Source organism: Epinephelus moara, chromosome 13 (assembly GCF_006386435.1).
Source record: "Epinephelus moara isolate mb chromosome 13, YSFRI_EMoa_1.0, whole genome shotgun sequence".
NCBI lineage: Eukaryota > Metazoa > Chordata > Actinopteri > Perciformes > Serranidae > Epinephelus > Epinephelus moara.
In genome coordinates this window covers 12,065,207-12,084,143 of record NC_065518.1, presented here as the reverse complement: position 1 = coordinate 12,084,143, position 18,937 = coordinate 12,065,207, and the positions used below count along the sequence as shown (strand labels likewise).

Genomic DNA, 18,937 nt, shown 5'->3' with positions numbered 1-18,937 from the left:
CTCGGTTTGTAAGCTTGTTGGTGTTATTGTGTGACTTTGGTGAATCGGCACTAACCTTTAAGTGTCAAAGTCACAAAATGACTTTGACACTAGCTAATCGAGGCAGAGGTAGATCAGCAGCTCCCTATTCAGCAGGGTTAAATTACTCTTTATCAATGGAATCTGGTTTGAAGAGAGCGATGTAACGGCTTCAGTTGCCCGTCTTTTCTTTAGGTACCTAAAACACATTTTGGCGCTGCCACCTTCCACAGCAGTACATCACTTAACCTCCATGCTGGCTCTCGTACCTGCTTCTCTAAATTAGGGGCATGCCGACAGACGTGTACTGCATGTAACACACTGACGATGGGTAAGAACCTCATACAACCCCACTTGAAAAAGTCTAAACTATCCCTTTAATGTGCAGAAGTTGCGCTGCTGTTGTTGCTCCTCGTGGGATATTTAGCTGGAACTACTTTGAATAACATTCAGAGCATCCTGTTGACCTTAATTTGTTGCATGTCACACCTCCTTCTCTCCTTGCTTTTCATGTCTCCACCAAAAACTATAAGGCCACATCCTAGCAGACTGTTGAATTTTTTTTCCTCACATATACAGTGTATGTGTTTACCTTAATTTCTTTTTCCTAAGCTCTATACATGCTTTAAATGGAACACACCCCTCTTGGTCTTCAAACTTATATTAAGTCATTTCTAAAAATGATTAATCACTGGTTTTGGTGCATGATTAAAGGCATGGTAACAACTCCTATATAAAGACCTTCTCCAGACAGAAAAAAATGTGACAAAAGATTTTTTATTTTTTGTTTAAACTCCAGGTACGACCTTGTAAAAATGCAACAAAGCGGTCTCAGTAGCGATGTGTCCTTAAATGCAGTGAGATCACAGCCTTATCTTTTGCAGCCAAACAATGCCATCTGCTGGTGTAATTATATGAAATGATACTAATTGGCTAAACGTGTTTATTAAACTGATACTCCACCCAACATGAATGACTGGAGACTCACACTCACCTCCTGCAGGCTTGAAAAGCGGCTGTAACAAGATCATAGTTCAGTTTGCATTCATGGGTTAAAAGGATTTCAATTTGTACTGCTACTTAAATAGTTCTGGGCGTGCTTGGTGATTAATTCTAATTAATTAATACATTAATACATTGCAAATTTAAATCATATATTGATTGATTGAATGTGCATTTGAATTATAGTACATTAAAAAGCTCAAAATTAAAAATAATGACAAAAAAGATAATTTAAATTCCCTGTTAAAAGCTCTGTTTAAATCATAAAGTAATTTTCAGATAGAATAGAACTGTAAACTTTTACTCCACCTATAATCTCACAATCCATGTATCCTGCTTTAAAACTCACATTTCCATTTCACTTTAAGATTTTAAATTGTGAAAATGTAAGCTCACTATTAAAATCTCCTGCAGCTAACCAAAGTGTCTGTCCTCCATATGCTCATTATGTTCCAACACTGGCATTTGCATCAGTATGTGGCAAATAAATCTATTAAATAGGAGGATAATTAGACAAATTTAAGGGTTTGCTTTGTTAATAAATGAGGGTGATTGATGAAATGCTTGGTTTATTAATAAAGTCTATGCCTTGTCAATGTGTCACAGTGTTACAGAATATGCTTACATGTAGCTGAAGCCTTTATGTATGTATGACAGTGGCGGTTAAGGCTGCAAAATGTTAATTAATTGTATTATTAGTATTATTTATTGCCCATGCATTGATCAAGTCGCCGCTTGACCGATCCCGAACCCCAACAGAAAGGTTTGTCAAGCCGTGTGATACGACGCTCCTGATTGGCTGCTGCGGCGAGCGCTCATAAAACGCCGCACGTGATTGGTCGAAGGGGCACTCTGCTCTTTTTTTCTCGCGATTGTTTCCCGTGTGGGTTAATGGCTCCTCCTGCTAGAGATTGAGACGGAGCTGGCACCGAGTAGCGATACGGGGGGAGCTGTAACACCACGGAGGAAAAAAAGCGATTACACCCCAAATACCAGCGGGTTTTTGATCGCAGTTGTTTGGGTGTATCCGGGAAAAGGGCTGTGCGGGTGGTAGTTTGGGTAGAGGGCTAAATTTAGAAGCGGGCGGTCGAGGATAGCAGTCTATTTTTCAACAACCAACTCCCCAGATGAACTCCGTCAGAGCCACCAACAGGAGACCCAGGCGAGTGTCGAGGCCGCGCCCGGTGCAGCCCGAACGGAACAACGGGGATAGAGGTAAGCTAGGCCACTGCCAGCTAATGTTTTAACACGAAGCCGTGTCAGGCGGAACCGTCTTCACATGGCCCTCGTTTTCCGCCACTGGCCTGTTCTCCACTCCTGGAGACGGCAGGTTCAGCAGGAAAACCCGAGGCTTCTTGCTCTGTGGCTTAGGCCAGGCCGCGCTTTGTTTGGCTTGAGTGATTGGGGCTAGCTAACACCGCTAGCTAGCTTACCAGGTTATGTGGAGGTTGGGGGTTGTCTTCGCCTTAACGTAATGCGTATGTAGCTAAACGGCCAACATTAATAGCGCATATTCAGGTAACCTCAGCTTGAGGTAAAAGGATCAAGTACACAGGCTCTAACCACAATCTGCGTGTCTCCTCGGCCGTCGCATTCCCAGCTGTCACTAACGATTCCGAGGGTGTAAATCTGCGGCGTCTTTGGACTGCCATTTTTGGGGTGTAACGTTAACAAAAACATTAGCAGCGAATGGGGGCAATGCTACCAGCTAGCTGCCCCCAGCTTCAAGAGGCCACACAAGATCAGCTGTGATAGATGATACGGTGTGGTTTGGATGAAATCACCGAGTCCATTTTCTGCGCTCGGGGCTGTAGTTCAAAGCTAGCGTAGCCCAGCACACTGAACCCACATCCCCTTCCTTGTTCTCGGAGCCTGCTAGCCGTAGCTCGATTTGTTTACACCGCGGATTTGCCAGCTACGCAGTTCAGTTTTTAGCCATTAGCCGCACGTCTGATCGACTTCATCTGCGGCCCTTAATTTGACAGCACCATAAAAGATGGGTCTGCTTCTGCACATACAGGACCCAGAGACAGACACGCATATTCTGCCCGATATCAGCTGTGAATGACTAGACATGAAAGGCTGGTTATGTGTCTGCAGGGGGTGCATCTGCCATTATCAATCACTAACCTTTGTCTGCCTTACCAACTATTACCATGTCTGTCAGCCTGCGCAGTGTGCATACAGCATGTGAGCTGAATACACACCGTTGTGTCATAAATGTACAGAGACTAAGAGTGTCAGTGGGTAAAGTGAGATTTTGTTTGTTGTGTGTTTGAGCAAAATGGAGATGATTTAGCTTCTCAGAGACATACACAATGCTTCTTTTTTAAAATTGCATGGCCTTGCTCTATACTGCAGCCTTGTGCACTGAAGTGCCTCTTGAGAAAGTGGTGTATGTATAGGAAATCTGTTTTCCCTTTTGTCCAGATGAGGAGGCTCCTGCAGCAGCTGCAGCAGAGATGGCTATTGAGGAGTCCGGTCCAGGAGCTCAGAACAGTCCCTACCAGCTTCGACGCAAGACCCTGCTTCCCAAGAGAACCGCTGCTGCCTCTGCCACCGCCTCTGCCTGCCCCAGCAAGGGCCCAATGGAGGTTAGACTGAACTATTAAAATGCTTTTTTTTTGTGCATCAGCTGCAGTGTGCAGGTCTACAGACTTCAGTGTGTGAATGAGAGAGGATTGCTGATTGATTGTGTCCTCCTTTGAAAGAACAATGATTTTGTGACAGAGCAGTACATTTTCCAGTTGATTACTTAGCGCTCAAGTCTTGGCATGGGGTTGATATCTTATTTCCCCTCTTTTACAGGGAGCTTCCACTTCATCAACAGAGGCCTTTGGCCATCGAGCCAAGCGGGCACGAGTGTCCGGTAAGAGCCACGACCTGCCAGGTGTGTGTTAAATCTCTGCAACTGGAGCAAGCAGACTGTTAGCGTTTTTCTCTTTAAAAAAAAAAAATCTCCATTGATTTTTGTGTGTGTCTGCTGGTAAATCTTGTTCCTTAGCAATCCATTAAATGGCATGACTCGATAGTTTAATGTGCTTGGGTTGAAAATATTATTTCCTAAAGCTTACATTGTGAGTGTGTGTGTTGTGTGTGTGTATCTGTGTGTTTTTAGCAGCCCCAGCAGAGCAATATCTGCAGCAGAAGCTTCCAGATGAGGTTGTTTTGAAGATCTTCTCCTACTTACTGGAACAGGACCTTTGTCAGGCAGCCTGCGTCTGCAAGAGATTCAGCCAGCTTGCCAACGACCCCATCCTATGGTGAGTGCTGCCGAAGAGATGGAAACTTGTCTTTTCCTGTTTCAAACATCTGTCATTAAAATTCAGTCAACTGTTGTATTTAATATTCCAGGAAGCGTCTATACATGGAGGTGTTTGAGTACACGCGTCCCATGATGCACCCTGAGCCAGGCAGGTTCTACCAAGTCAGCCCTGAGGAGCATGAACACCCAAACCCCTGGAAGGAGAGCTTCCAACAGCTGGTAAGAAAGTGTTTTCTGAAGCGCATCAATGTCTTCACGTGGACATGGTTTATTTTATTGTCTCCCTTCCTTAAATTTTCTCTATATATTAAAAATAAACAACGAGCAGCTCTGAAAAGTCATATATGGCCTTGTAGTAAAATCCATGCCACTCAGTTGGGTAATAAAATCTGGCCTGGGAAAAGGAGCGCCTGTAAAGTTAAAACACTTAGAAAGAGAATCAATGTGCGTATATTTATTTTTAAAATATCTCCATATGTACAGGGAGAAATGGAAGCATAGTTACAGCTGTATAACATGGATATGCACTCAAGGAAATGCACTTGATTAAACAGTTGATGGAAAAACAACAGTCAAATAAACTCGACTTTAAAATGGCTTTTACCTAAGTGCGTGTGTCTAATCTACAGATGCTTAAAATAACAATTTGGTCAGTTGCTGTTTGGATTTTTGTTGGTGTATGTTTTGTTGTTATTTATTCCCCCTTCTGTAACAGGGAAAGAAAGAAATCTTCATAATAAAAAATAACTGAACGGTTTAAAAGTCATTTAGCTCTTTGTTACACTATCTTTGAATTAACACACATTCAGTCATACACATGTATGAAACAACCTTAAACATCTTACATGAAAAAACATAACTGCTTTAAAAGACTTTGTATGTCATAATTCCCTCTCTAATGTTTATTTTATGTTGCAGTTAAAACATCCACAAATTTCTTCCTCAGACAACCATATTTAGCAAACTTTCTCGCCAAAAACTACATTTTAACAAAGTTACATTTGAACACATCATGACAACTTATAATTTACCTTCACCTAATAATAATAAAAATCGAGTTTTAATGGATCATGATGTAACTCAATGCAACCTCTGTCAGCTGTTAGTTCCAGCCACCAACTGCTAACAGCTAACGTTAACTAGCTCTCTTCCTGCCGATGTCAACACATATTTGTTGTTCACAATGTAACATTATCAGGGAAACAATAGTGTACGTCCTCTGATGCATCAGTAGCGAGTTGACTGCGTCCTATCCTGCTTTTTCGCCCAACCAAAATTGATGTTACATGACAGAGAAACATTACCTACTGCTAACAGTGAACCGCTTCTTATTTGCCGTTAGGCCAGTGGCGGCCAGCAAGGCAAATATCGTCTTATACTACTGTTTGGTATCGGCTACTATTGGTGCATCCTTAGAATCAGTGTCTTTATGTTTATTTTTGGAATATCGCAATAGGCACTGGGAGAAATGGAAGCATAAGCCCTTTTTAAACAGGAATTGAGCAAATTTGCAGGAAAGCCCGATCAGTCTTTTTTCAGCATTGGCAGTATAAAAACAAAATCAGGGAGTGCAGCAAAATGCCGCCTACCTACTTTTGTTTATATAGAATGCGGCTTTTTCGGGGCAATGGGGGGCGTGAGCAAGTAACAAAACTTGTAGCTCAGCGTGTGACGTAAACAGTGACGTGGGAGGGAAGCCGCGGCTGGTCAGTCCTTCGGTGATTCTCTCATAAGTTGGCCCGTCCTTCACCGTTCCCGTCATTTGACGGTTAATGGCCTCTTCGTTTGCGAGGACAAGGAGGGCGCGCATTTCTTTGTCTCCCCAGTTGCTCATCTTTACAGTGTCTGTCAGGTTTGCGTTTCCTTCTTGCTACTAGCTGCTCATTCCTGCTATCAGCTATTTCCTGTTTATCCACCGCCAGTGGGTCAAACGTGCGGCGTCATCAACAGCTCCTCCCACAAGTCATCAACAGCCCCTCCCATGGCAGAAGGGCGCCTCGTTCATTTTAAACCAAAAAAGATTCCGCCAATATGTCTACCCCTATGTGGTGGAAAATTTGGCACCTTGGATCAACTCGCCAATCCGACTCTGTGTGTCTAAACGCCTGCAGCTTGCCGGCAAAACAGCCCAACATTTGCAGAAAATCTGGCAGTGCAAAAGGGGCTATAGATTATCGTTCTATAACATGGATGTGCACTGCGGACACGGGCTCGATTTCAGCAACTGTAAGCATTAAAATAAAAGAACAACAGTCAAATAAATTTGTCCTTTCAAGTGCTTTAATCTCTTATCATAATGATCTGGAAATGACAACAAGCTGCTGTTCCTAAGTGTCTTTTTACTGGGTTAAATTAGGTCAAAGTTTTACGACCAGTAGCTGACAAAACTCAGTTCAGTTTTACAATGACAGGTCGCCAGACTATCACAGGGCTGACACATAGAGACAGACAACCATTCACACTCACATTCACACCTACGGACAATTTAGAGTCACCAGTTAACCTGCATGTCTTTGGACTGTGGGAGGAAGCTGGAGTACCCAGAGGAAACCCACGCTGACTTCTCACACAAGGCCTCCCCCACTAGGTTTTCTGATGACCCTGTTAATGCTTTGGCGTGCTCACCAGCGACACATTTTGATTTTTGGTGTTTTCTGTGTTGCAGTACAAAGGCGCTCATGTAAAACCAGGCTTTGCCGAGCATTTCTACAGTAACCCCGGCAGATACAAAGGCAGAGAGAATATGCTGGTAAGAACTCTTCAGGATTTATTTCATAGCACTGACACTTATGCAAAGCACAGCTAATGTAAACACGCGCTTGCTTTCCCAAACTGCCTTGTGATGAATAGTAGGCGTGTGTATTCTGCCTGTAAGTGTTTGTACCTTCTCCTGCAGTATTATGACACCATTGAGGATGCGCTGGGCGGAGTACAAGAGGCCCACTTTGACGGTCTAATCTTCGTCCACTCTGGCATCTATACGGACGAGTGGATTTATATAGAGTCCCCCATCACCATGATCGGTGCAGGTAAGCATATTTCTTGCACTGAAAAGTATATAAGACTTTAGCTCGGTCGGTGCTTGTGCTGCACGCAATCAGTACCTCTCTTAAAAAGACGGGATACACTCTGTGTTTGTCCCTATGTATGAAGGTGCTGATGAGTATTCTCCGCTTTCCCCTCAGCTCCCGGTAAAGTAGCAGACAAGGTGGTGATAGAGAACACAAGAGACTCAACGTTTGTCTTCATGGAGGGCTCAGAGGACGCCTATGTGGGATACATGACCATCAAGGTAAACATAGATCTTGTTTTCTCTTGATGTGACGTCTTTTCAAACAAACTTTTCTGTATATTAACGATCCTGTTCGGCAGTGTGATTGCTGGGCTCCACCGTTAAGCTATGTAGGCACACTGGGAAAGTCCACTTGAGTCTCTGATGTATTATTTATTCATAGTTGAGGATAAAATTATGATTATATCCCAAATTGGGACTTCTGGGATTCTCTAAATACAAACCACAAATGAGGCGAACAACAAACATGAGCCTTGTAACGATGCTCGTGGGCTCCCGATAATAACCCTAAAATGTGTGGTCAACGAGAAAATTTCTCTCCGCAGTTTTGGGGATTGGAAAAGGACACTCTGACTAAACTATTAAAGAGAGAAAAAAGACAGAGTTGTCACCTGGTTACGCTCAGCTTCCATCTTAAATGTGACATTGTGTCCACAAATCACCAGAGATCAAGACCTGAATCTCTCATTCTAAGTTCACACTGATACGTAGCCATGCCAACATACTTGTTTTGCAGCGTCCGTCTTGTCTGTAACACTTGATATTGTTATTAGTCCTCATTGGTTCGGGTGCACTGCGTGACAAGAGCTTGACAGCAGCGCTAGTCCAGCCTGTGGCGCTGATTGGCTGATCATTAAAGAAACTGATGTTTCATGTCACGATGCCAGACGAATCAGCCAACTCGAACTCGGTGGAGCGGTCCAAAGATCCGGACCCGCAAAATTGCTGTATAGAACTTTCAAAAGATAGATTGTCATTATAGTTGTGGTATTTTTCATCTCAGATTGATTTGCTGATCAGTTTTTGAAAGAAGAAATAGTTTTTGCACAGTGTGATGGCTTTAAAAAATGACACCATCAGCGTTTAGATTATTATGTTATTATTATTATTATTATTATTATTATTAAGAATAATAATTATTATTATTATTCTTTAATGATTAGATTTAATTTATGGTGTTGGATTGCTGCTGGACTGCGCAGTTAACACAGGTGCATGCCTCCTTCTGTGTGCAGCTGGCAAGAGAGTGAACAGTTTTTTTGACAGTAGTGAAAGTGTTGTCGCCAACAAACATGGATTGAAGCAGAATATCTCTTCAGATAAAAACATTTTATGAGTTTTGGAAATTCTTTTTGTCAGAAATTTTGACTTTCTGACTTAACAACGCTCTGGAGTTGTTGGAAATGTTTGGATCACATGTGTCGGAAACAGTCCTACGCAGCCACCACTGGAATGTATTTCCACATATAGTTAAATGCTAATAAAATAAGCTTATCCTAATGTGCAACTGTGCAGACATGCTGGGTTTAAACAGGAAAGAAAGCTGATCAGCAGTCAAATGTTGATTTATAATTCAAATGTCAACACAATGAATGATGCTTCAAACTATTTGGTGCAGACGGCAGAACAACCCAAGTGACTGGAAAACAAAATGCACTTTTATAATGCAAGCTAGACAGTTTTGATATGAGCCGTGCACCATATTAAGGAGCTCAGGTGCTAGACATGAATGTAATCTAATAATAGATTTGTCAGAGTTTAATCAGTGTCATCCAATTCCAATCTATGTTGGTTATCTGGGTGGTTTTGTCTGAAAGTTAAACCAGCTAAAACAAGTTATGAGACAAATGTTTTCTATAATGTTAACGTTTCTCATCGGGTGCAGATTCTTCAGTGACAAAAAAAATACCCTCCCTGTATGTGACACTATCGATTATTCTGTCTCGTGGTGTAAGATATCGACGTTTCCTGGTTGTTTCCTGTCTTCGGCTACAAGTATCAGTGGCACTAATGCCTCCAGCGGGGAAGTCCGGTGTGGATGTGGTGGGTGGAAAGAAGCTTGATGTGTTGTCAGTAAGCGCAGCCACTGTCTGACCTCTGCTGCTCTTCTCTCCACAGTTTAATCCTGACGATAAGTCGGCGCAGCATCACAACGCCCACCACTGTCTGGAGATCACGGTCAACTGCAGTCCCAACATCGACCACTGCATCATCCGCTCCACATGCACAGGTAACACACACACTGACCACTTGTTACTGGGGGAGGCCGCAGTGACATGAACACCAGTTGACAGATGCAGCATTGGCTCCACAAAAGACACATTTGCTTTCATGATTTCAGAATTTTGGCGTGTTGCTAAATGATGCGGGTGTTCATTATGTCCCAGGATGAGAGACTAAATTAGTCATTTGGGTCTTGGACTATGCTGAAACACCCCCCCTTCAAAACCCTGGAGCAGTAGGATTTTTTTGGCAACTACTTTTATTATAGTGGTTTGTTCTCTCTCATGAAACATTTTGGGTTCTTGGGTTGCAGCTATGGGAAATCTGAAACACTCTGCCATTATTGCACGGTTTAACAAAACCCCTCTTGTACTGACGCTTAGTTTCCATCAGCCTGGGTCATGTGATTTAGTGTCTTTACATGTATCGTGTGATGAAGACCATGTAGGAGGACATGTCACAGCATATTTAGCATTAATAAATTATATGGAATCTACTTAAACCTAGAAAATATTTGTCTTTGAGTACAGTGTGTCAGTTCTTGTTTTCTGGCATGTAAATACACAGTGTTGGGTTATGTGACTCATGCATTAAAATCCAGACAGCTCTAGTCCTGCTAGTAACTACGTCATACATGTCTTGCGAGCAGTTGACCCACGTGTTTGATATACTGTGTGAGCATGTGTGTGCACGTAGTCATGGTAAATGTGATGGATAAGTGTTGGTTGGTGAGCCCCAGGGTTAGTTGTCCTTTCCTGATTGGCTGAGACCCTAACTGATACTTCATGGGGGTGCAGGAATGAAACTACTGACCCAGGCTAATTCATTTGTCCACAAGGAGGTGCTCAAGGATTATTTCAAAGAGACATTTCACCCCAGAATAACTGTAGAGGTGTCTGTCTTCTCTCCAGTATAATGGAACTAGATGACACTCGGCTTGTGGTGCTCAAAGCGCCCAAAAAAATACATTTGACAAACTCAACAGCAATGTCTCTTTCCAGAAATCATGACCTGGTTACTCAAGATAATCCACAGACCTTGTTGTGAGCAGTTTCATGAAGGAACTATTTTCTTTGTACCAAAGTACACTGAAAAAAAACTGTTACCGTGCAGAGGAAAAGGTGCAGCTACTCACGGACAAGAGGCTGTTACGCTAGGCTAGCTCAGTGGTGCTAGGTGAGCTAGCAGTAGATGCACACTTTGCTCTGTGCGGTGATTGGGTTGGCAGGTGTAGTTCAGTAGCCATTAAATCGTTCCTACCTGAAACTACTCACAACAAGGTCTGTGGATTATCTTGAGTAACCAGGTCATGATTTCTGGAGAGACACAGTTTTGTTAAATGTATTTTTTGGCGCTTTGAGCACCACAAGCTGACTGCAATCTAGTTCCATTATACAGGAGAGAGGGCAGACATCTCTATGGACAATATCTCCAATACTCAGCAACTCGCAGCAGAAAAACCTTTAGTTTTGATTTGGGGTGAACTGTCTGTTACGTGGCCATTTGAACAATAGGGATTCAAGTCTTTCTAAAAATATATAAAACTTCTGTCCATGTCATTGTAGATTTAATACCTTGTTTCTGTTATTTGACTGTGATAATGGAAGTGCTTGCAGCTCTACTGTAGTGTAACGCTTCTGTTATTTTCCCCTGTGTTTAGTGGGTTCAGCTGTGTGTGTGAGTGGCCAGGGAGCGTGTCCGACCATCAAACACTGCAACATCAGTGACTGTGAGAACGTAGGACTGTACATTACAGATCACGCACAGGTAAGAAATTACTGTTCTCCTTCGATTTTAACACAAATCATTTGCTGTGAATGCACAAATGCTTCTCACAGCCCTCTGACTCCGTGTCCTCTTGTCTGTTTTCAGGGCATTTATGAAGACAATGAAATCAGCAACAATGCGCTAGCAGGAATTTGGGTGAAAAACCACGGTAATCCCATCATTAGACGTAACCACATCCACCACGGACGAGATGTCGGAGTGTTCACCTTCGATCACGGCATGGTAAATGAATAATAGCAGCTGTGTCGTGTCATACATTTCACCTGAAGAAGCACTGCAGACTGTCTAACACATGTCGTCTTTTCAGGGTTACTTTGAGAACTGTAACATCCACAGAAACCGCATAGCAGGCTTTGAGGTAAAGGCCTACGCCAACCCCACAGTGGTGCGCTGTGAGATCCATCACGGCCAAACGGGAGGCATCTACGTCCACGAGAAGGGGCGGGGACAGTTTATAGAGAACAAAATCTATGCCAATAACTTCGCTGGGGTGTGGATCACATCCAACAGCGACCCAACGATACGGTGAGGACACACTTCACACAGGAAAGCATTTGTGGTAAACCCAAGGAGGGATTTAGGTACTCGTTGGGTGCAAAATTAGAGTTCAGTGAAGACGGCCAACATGGCTGATATCAGTGAGGACGTCTGTCTCCATGCGCATGTTTTTCCAAGGTTGTGACAATTTCTCTTTTCCTTATATATCCAGGGGAAATGCTATATTCAACGGTAACCAAGGAGGGGTGTACATATTTGGAGATGGACGGGGTTTGATAGAGAGTAATGATATCTATGGTAACGCCTTGGCGGGAATCCAGATCCGAACCAACAGCTGCCCCATTGTACGGCACAACAAGATCCACGATGGACAGCACGGGGGCATCTATGTGGTAAATACACTCTTCAGTTTGGTTAAAACCTATCCTATCCCCAACTACAGATTATTTTTCTGATTTAAAAAAAAGCTCAGACTCCCCCTGTCAGAGGTTTTTGGCAGCTGATCCTGCTTTGTGTTTCAGCACGAGAAAGGCCAGGGGGTGATCGAGGAGAACGAGGTTTACAGCAACACGCTGGCTGGAGTCTGGGTGACCACGGGCAGCACTCCTGTCCTCCGCAAGAACCGCATCCACAGTGGCAAACAGGTAAGATCAACACGGCCAAACATTTTCCATTTAAATCCTATATAAAGCCTCAAGTAATCTGATTTAATTTCCTCTGCAGATGAAATAGAGTTGAATAAAAAAATCCTTTATTGTCATTGTACAGAATACCAATGCAGGCTCTAAAATTATAAGTAAAATAAATGTAAGTCAGTGTTTCCCATGCATTTTTTAAGTAGTGGCAGCCCACCATAATATCAACATTGGCCTCCACATATTTATTCTTTACGATTACAAGGAGCAGTGTGTAGCATTAAGGATTCAGTGGCATCTAGCAGTGAAGATTGTTGGTTGCACTCCCGCTTAGCATTCCATCAGTGTTCATTGTTAAGGAGGTCTTTACTGGGAGCCGAATTATCCATCGAGGTCTCTTGGTGTCCAAAACAAACGGACCAGGTGATTTTAAACCAGTAAAAACACTGAATAAAACAGTTTTAAGTTTTAAAAAAAGGTGTTTTCCCAATGCCTGTCACGGTGGAGGGGCTGCTAACAATGGTGGCCACACACTAGAGCCAGTGTTTGGTTTGTCCGCTCCGACTCCATGGACGAGGACCTGCTCCCTGTGTAGATATAAAGGGCTCAATGATTCTTATTTTAAGGTGATTATAAACTAAAGAAAACATACTTACTATATTGTATTCCATTTCTCCCAACATATTCCCCCAAATCCTATAAAGCGGACCTTTTAAAATCTAATAGGTGTCTGCAGTCTCCTCTGTGAAGTGCTGTAAAGTTTAGTTGATTCAACACACACATTAAACACACATTAAACATGGCTTAATAGAGACAATTTCAAACACAAGTACACAAATCAGCTTCACTATAACTCGCAGCATTCACAGACAAACACTTGTCTTTATCTGGACACATTTTCCCCACAAATACAACATGCTAACGTTATTAGCACAAGCCTATGGCATTTTACATTGTATAAATTAGCCTAGCAGCTAGCAGAGATTTCCTCTGCTCATATGAAGCCAGGGACAACAGCAACATTTAACAAAGGTAACATAAAATTTGGCTCCATTACAACTCACAAGGTTCACCGACAAAACAACTGTCTTATACTAATTTTCTGTGGAGGTGCACGTCAGGCTACAGTAGGCCGATTCGACACAGAAGGATAAATTCAGCTTTGAAGGAATGCTCTCCCTAGCTCCGTGTTCAGTTGAATTTGTGAAGGGAAAAAAAAAAACAGTTTTTTGTTTAAAACACAAAAGTCATTTGGACAGTGAAGTATTCTTTTTTTGTACTTATTATGTACTTTATATCTACGACGTCCTGACTGCTGTTCATCTAATCTCCTGAATGATCATCTGTCTCTTTTTTCTTAGGTTGGCGTGTATTTCTACGACAACGGGCATGGTGTGTTGGAAGACAATGACATCTACAATCACATGTACTCTGGTGTACAAATAAGGTAACAGTTAGCCATTATCAGCAGTGTTTTCACTTAACATACAAAATAAGAGACACTTTGTTAAACCTGATGATTCTACATGAAAGCATTGACACGTTACAGATTTTCTTTTCCCACTCAGTTGTACAAGAGTCAAATAGTTGTTGTTGAATCTTGACAGGACGGGGAGCAACCCAAAGATCAGGCGCAACAAGATATGGGGAGGCCAGAATGGAGGGATTTTAGTCTACAACTCAGGTCTGTATTTCTCGCTCTGCTGCAGCTCTGCTTGTCTCGTATGTAGTGAAGGTGTCTAATGCTGCTGTTTGACACAACAGGTCTGGGCTTCATCGAGGACAATGAGATCTTTGACAATGCCATGGCCGGGGTGTGGATCAAGACGGACAGCAACCCCACACTGAGACGGAATAAGATTCATGACGGCAGAGATGGAGGCATCTGCATCTTCAATGGAGGCAGAGGTACTTTGACACAATCTGTAGCCAGATGATTTAGAAAAAATGTCACACAGCTTCGGAAAAGTTCTTTTTGGTTGATATGTCTGAAAGTTAATAGTACAACTCACCCACAGTTTAACTTCACAAACTACAATTTGCTCCTGTAAAGCGGGATTTAAAGTTGTGCGGCAGACCCTATGCAAGTCATCTACGCCATTGTGAGCATTTATACTTGTGCAGGGTTTCTATAAGGTGCTGTAAAGTTTAGTTGACTCAAAACACACATTAAACATGGCTTAATAGAGACAATTTCAAACACAAGTACACAAATCAGCTTCACTATAACTCGCAGCATTCACAGACAAACACTTGTCTTTATCTGGACACATTTTCCCCACAAATACAACATGCTAACGTTATTAGCACAAGCCTATGGCATTTTACATTGTATAAATTAGCCTAGCAGCTAACTAACATTTCCTCTTCTCATATAAAACCAGGGACAACAGCAACATTTAACAAGGGTAACGTTACAAAATTCGTCTCCATTACAACTCACAAGGTTCACTGACAAAACAACTGTCTTATACTAAACACGTTTTCCAAACAAATACAACATGCTAACGTTATTAGCACAAGCCTATGGCATTTTACATTGTATAAATTAGCCTAGTGACGAGCGGAGATTTCCTCTGCTCATATGAAGCCAGGATAAATCACACACAAGACTTAAAATGCTATTTTTGTGGAGGCTTTACTGTCTTCACAATTTATTGTTTCTTATCTGTGAAGTTAAAGTAAATAAAAGCTTTGTTTCCACTGAGGGAAATGGTTTCAGCTTACAGAAATAGACAGGAGGTCTGCGTCGCTGTGACGTGCAGTTACATTCCTGGGGAGGTGCATGTCAGGCTATGGCATAGGTTATGGCATCGATTCAACGCAGAAGTATAAATTCCGCCCAAGTCTACAGTTTGAACCATGACATTGTTATCTCTGTAGGTCTGCTGGAAGAGAACGACATCTTCAGGAACGCACAGGCCGGTGTGCTCATCAGCACCAACAGCCACCCGATACTCCGCAAGAACCGCATTTTTGACGGCTTCGCTGCAGGTATGCTTTTTTTTCAAAAGTAGCTTCATGTAAGCACATAATGTCTCAGTGTATGTTTCCTTTTGGTGCTGATGACTCATTTCTTTCCCCTCTCCAGGTATTGAAATCACTAACCACGCCACAGCCACACTCGAGGGCAACCAGATCTTCAACAATCGCTTTGGAGGCCTGTTTCTGGCCTCTGGAGTCAACGTCACCATGAAAGGTAACCAGCTGCATTAAAGCTTCGCCCAGTCTGGTTACAATATGTCTGTATCTGCTTTCTGATCGTATTTTCTGTCCCTCCTGTGTCAGACAATAAGATTCTGAATAACCAGGATGCCATTGAGAAGGCAGTGAGCAGGGGACAGTGCCTCTACAAGATCTCCAGCTACACCAGTTACCCCATGCACGACTTCTACAGGTAACTTGCGTCCGATAAAGAGTACAGCATGTTATTAGAACCGCAGCCAAATTTCCAACATCAGAATAAGTTGCTCGATGGATGAAGATATTTGATCATGCGGCTGCGGCAAGGACAGTGTCTTTGTCCACGGGACGCCCGCTCTAACCACTAAGCTTTTAGACGCCCTGGACAGGCCCTTTTTAAGACGTCACCTTGGTCTTTAGGACCATTTGTATTGATTTTATTTTCCATAAATGTGTGAAAGAATCTGTTTTGCCTCCCCAGGTGTCACACCTGTAATACAACAGATAGGAACGCCATCTGTGTAAACTGCATCAAAAAGTGCCACCAAGGGCACGATGTAGAGTTTATACGGCACGATCGGTAAGACATTCCTGGCTCCTTCTTTACATTTTTTCTGACCAACAATTGTTTTATTTATTTGAGGGAATGAATTAGGGAATTTATGTTTCTGTTAATTAAAAAAAAACAACTGAAAATTAGTTTTATTTTCTGGCACTAATTTGAGGCGACTGGTTCCTAATCTGTGACGTCTGTCCCCTCCAGGTTTTTCTGTGACTGTGGAGCAGGAACGTTGTCCAACCCATGCACGCTGGCCGGAGAGCCCACACACGACACAGACACTCTGTATGACTCGGCGCCACCCATCGAGTCCAACACGCTGCAACATAACTGAAGGCGTCCGGTCCAGTTACACTCTCTCACACAAGCATATAAACACATTACATCGCACCACAGCCACACACCCACACGTACACAGTCACACACAGTCACATACACACATCCACTTGCAGCCATAAGGACCCAGAGAGACTCTGTGATTGCGGCGCTCTCAGATGGGATCGAGGTGAAAGAGGCTGCGGAGGAAGCAGCTTCCTGCCCGCTGCAGTCGAGACACGCTGCAGCGGCGGCAGGCTCCACCAGAGGGAGCAGAGGAGCTGAGGTAGACTGACAGAATGGCCACAAGAGATTTCCTCACTGGAGTATTTCTTATTGCAGTCTGTAGACAAAGAAGAAGAGAAGGGCTACGCAGAGGGGCTGTCGATAGCGCCACTTTGGCAGCGTGTGAAGATCCCCCACCCCCACCCCACACACCCCTGGTGTTAATCCTCGGCTCCCAGCCCACTTTTTCTTCTTCTTCCTCACAAGAACTGCTGTCAAAGAGACTTCCTGCTTCCTCGCAGCTGCCATCCCCATTGGCTGCCCAGGCAGTTGTAACTAGGCAACGGATGGGCGGATGTTGCTCTGTTGTGTGTGGATAAAGAGCAAGATTGTGTGTGTGATGGAGCACTTGGGCTTTTTTAAGAAAAAAAAAATGTTCTGATCAATGGATTTTATTTCGATGCTTTCTCATGTAGTTTTGTATTTTCAAGCAAAAAGCTGACTGTATTTGAATGTCTTTTATTTTATTATATATTATTATAATTATTATTATTTTTTCTTTGGTTAGCATCCCTCCTCCCTCCCCGACTCCAAGGCAGAGCGCAGAGACTCAGACGTCCCAGTGGTGAAAGTTCTTTCTGTGAAAGAGAATCTCGTTTAAACACTAAAAACCCTCTCCAGTATATTAGCTTAAACGGCAGGTGGAGGGGCTCCACGCTTGTATAAAGGTGTGTATGTGAGTGTGTAAATGTGTGTTGTGTACAGTGAAAGTTGTGCGTGTGTATATGTTTATAAGTTGATGCAGTCAGTGTTTTGTGGAGAGGGTTTCAATGGGAGGCGTCAGAGCTCCTTTGAACTGGAACTGAAGAGTCAGTCTGCAGTCCTTCTCCCCCCCCCCCCCCCCCCCCCCCCCCCCCCCCCCCCCCCCNACCCCCACCCCCGTCCTCCTCCCCCTTCTCTCCCCCGTGTATCGTGGTGACTGTGGCTCCTCATGCAGCCTGAATCGTATGCATGTACCATAACATCTAGACTTAATATATTGTGAAGTATTCAATAACCATTATGTAGATGCTAGTTGGAATTCAAAAAGGGGTATACTTTCTTAGAAAGACAAAAAAAGAAAACAGGAAACTGGCCATTTCTAAGAAAATAAAACTTTATTAGATCACAGGTGTCTGTCTTTAAATTCACGTCCTGCAGAATTACTAAGAAATGTTTGGTTTTATGCAACAAAATGCCCCCGGGGAACCCCCAGGAGTAGAGAAGGGAATTGATGTGATTTTATTGATACCAGTGCCATCGATACCCAGTGTTCCCACGTTTTCGTGGACAAAATTTCAAAGCTTTTCAATGACTTTTCAAGGACCCATAATTTTTTTTGTCTTGACAGATTTGCTCCAGTCTCTGTTAAAACTCAATTTCAGCTAGCTGGCATACATGAAGGGAGACAGACGTGGGGTAAAAATAAGGAAACGCACTTGACGGTAAACAAAACGTCACATTGACTGACACTAGAGCTTCATGACATGAACAACTACAGAGAATAAATGTGCTGTTACGTAACGTGGACACAACAAAATTCCACGACTTCAAAATGTTTCTTATGCATTCCATGGCTTTTTTAGGCCTGGAAACTGTGATTGACTGTTCCAGGTTTCCATGACAGTGGGAACTGTGGATTCCCTTGTTGATCCCTGATCACTTTTCTATGTGGACGGAAAGTAGGGAAGGTTTCCATGGTCATGGAAAACCTGGAAAAGTCATGGAATTAGTAAATGGACTGCACTCGTGGAGCGCCTTCTAGTCTTCTGACTGCTCAAAGCACTTGTACACTACATGTCACATTCACACGCTGGTGGTTGAGGCTACAAAACATGGCACCACCTGCTACTCAGTAACCACACATGCACTCAGTGCCAGTGCATGCTCTCCCTCATGAGCCACAGCCGCCCCAAAACACTTACGGTTTTTGGAAAGTCATGGTATGTTGTTTTGTTGAACGAAATAGTACAGGAATCTTCCGCTGTGAGCAACCTTCCATGCAATTCAGCGCAACGACAAATGTATGTCTGTAGCTGTCAGTGTATCGTAGCTCTAAAACGCACCTGTGTGGTGTTTTATTATCGTATGTTGCTTTATTTTCTCCCCACAAT

General features: G+C 43.1%; 1 protein-coding gene across 4 annotated transcripts; it reads left to right on the top strand.

Annotated features, from left to right (window-relative positions):
- The first annotated feature begins 1,916 nt into the window (after nt 1-1,916).
- On the top strand, nt 1,917-17,958 carry fbxo11b (F-box protein 11b). 4 transcript variants are annotated; one of them, XM_050060009.1, is made up of 22 exons: nt 1,917-2,235; nt 3,451-3,614; nt 3,829-3,889; nt 4,142-4,283; nt 4,375-4,504; nt 6,951-7,034; nt 7,182-7,314; nt 7,471-7,577; nt 9,477-9,588; nt 11,242-11,348; nt 11,454-11,591; nt 11,677-11,894; nt 12,079-12,259; nt 12,389-12,511; nt 13,864-13,949; nt 14,110-14,186; nt 14,267-14,410; nt 15,386-15,496; nt 15,594-15,701; nt 15,791-15,899; nt 16,167-16,265; nt 16,449-17,958. In XM_050060009.1, exons 1-22 carry the CDS (start codon nt 2,148-2,150, stop codon nt 16,576-16,578), a joined length of 2,652 nt encoding a protein of 883 aa, XP_049915966.1. In that variant the 5' UTR covers nt 1,917-2,147; the 3' UTR covers nt 16,579-17,958. The 4 variants fall into 4 exon arrangements, with proteins under 4 accessions (XP_049915966.1, XP_049915965.1, XP_049915964.1 ...); XM_050060008.1 differs by having other exon boundaries at nt 4,139-4,283; XM_050060007.1 differs by having other exon boundaries at nt 3,829-3,910.
- The last annotated feature ends 979 nt before the right edge of the window (nt 17,959-18,937 follow it).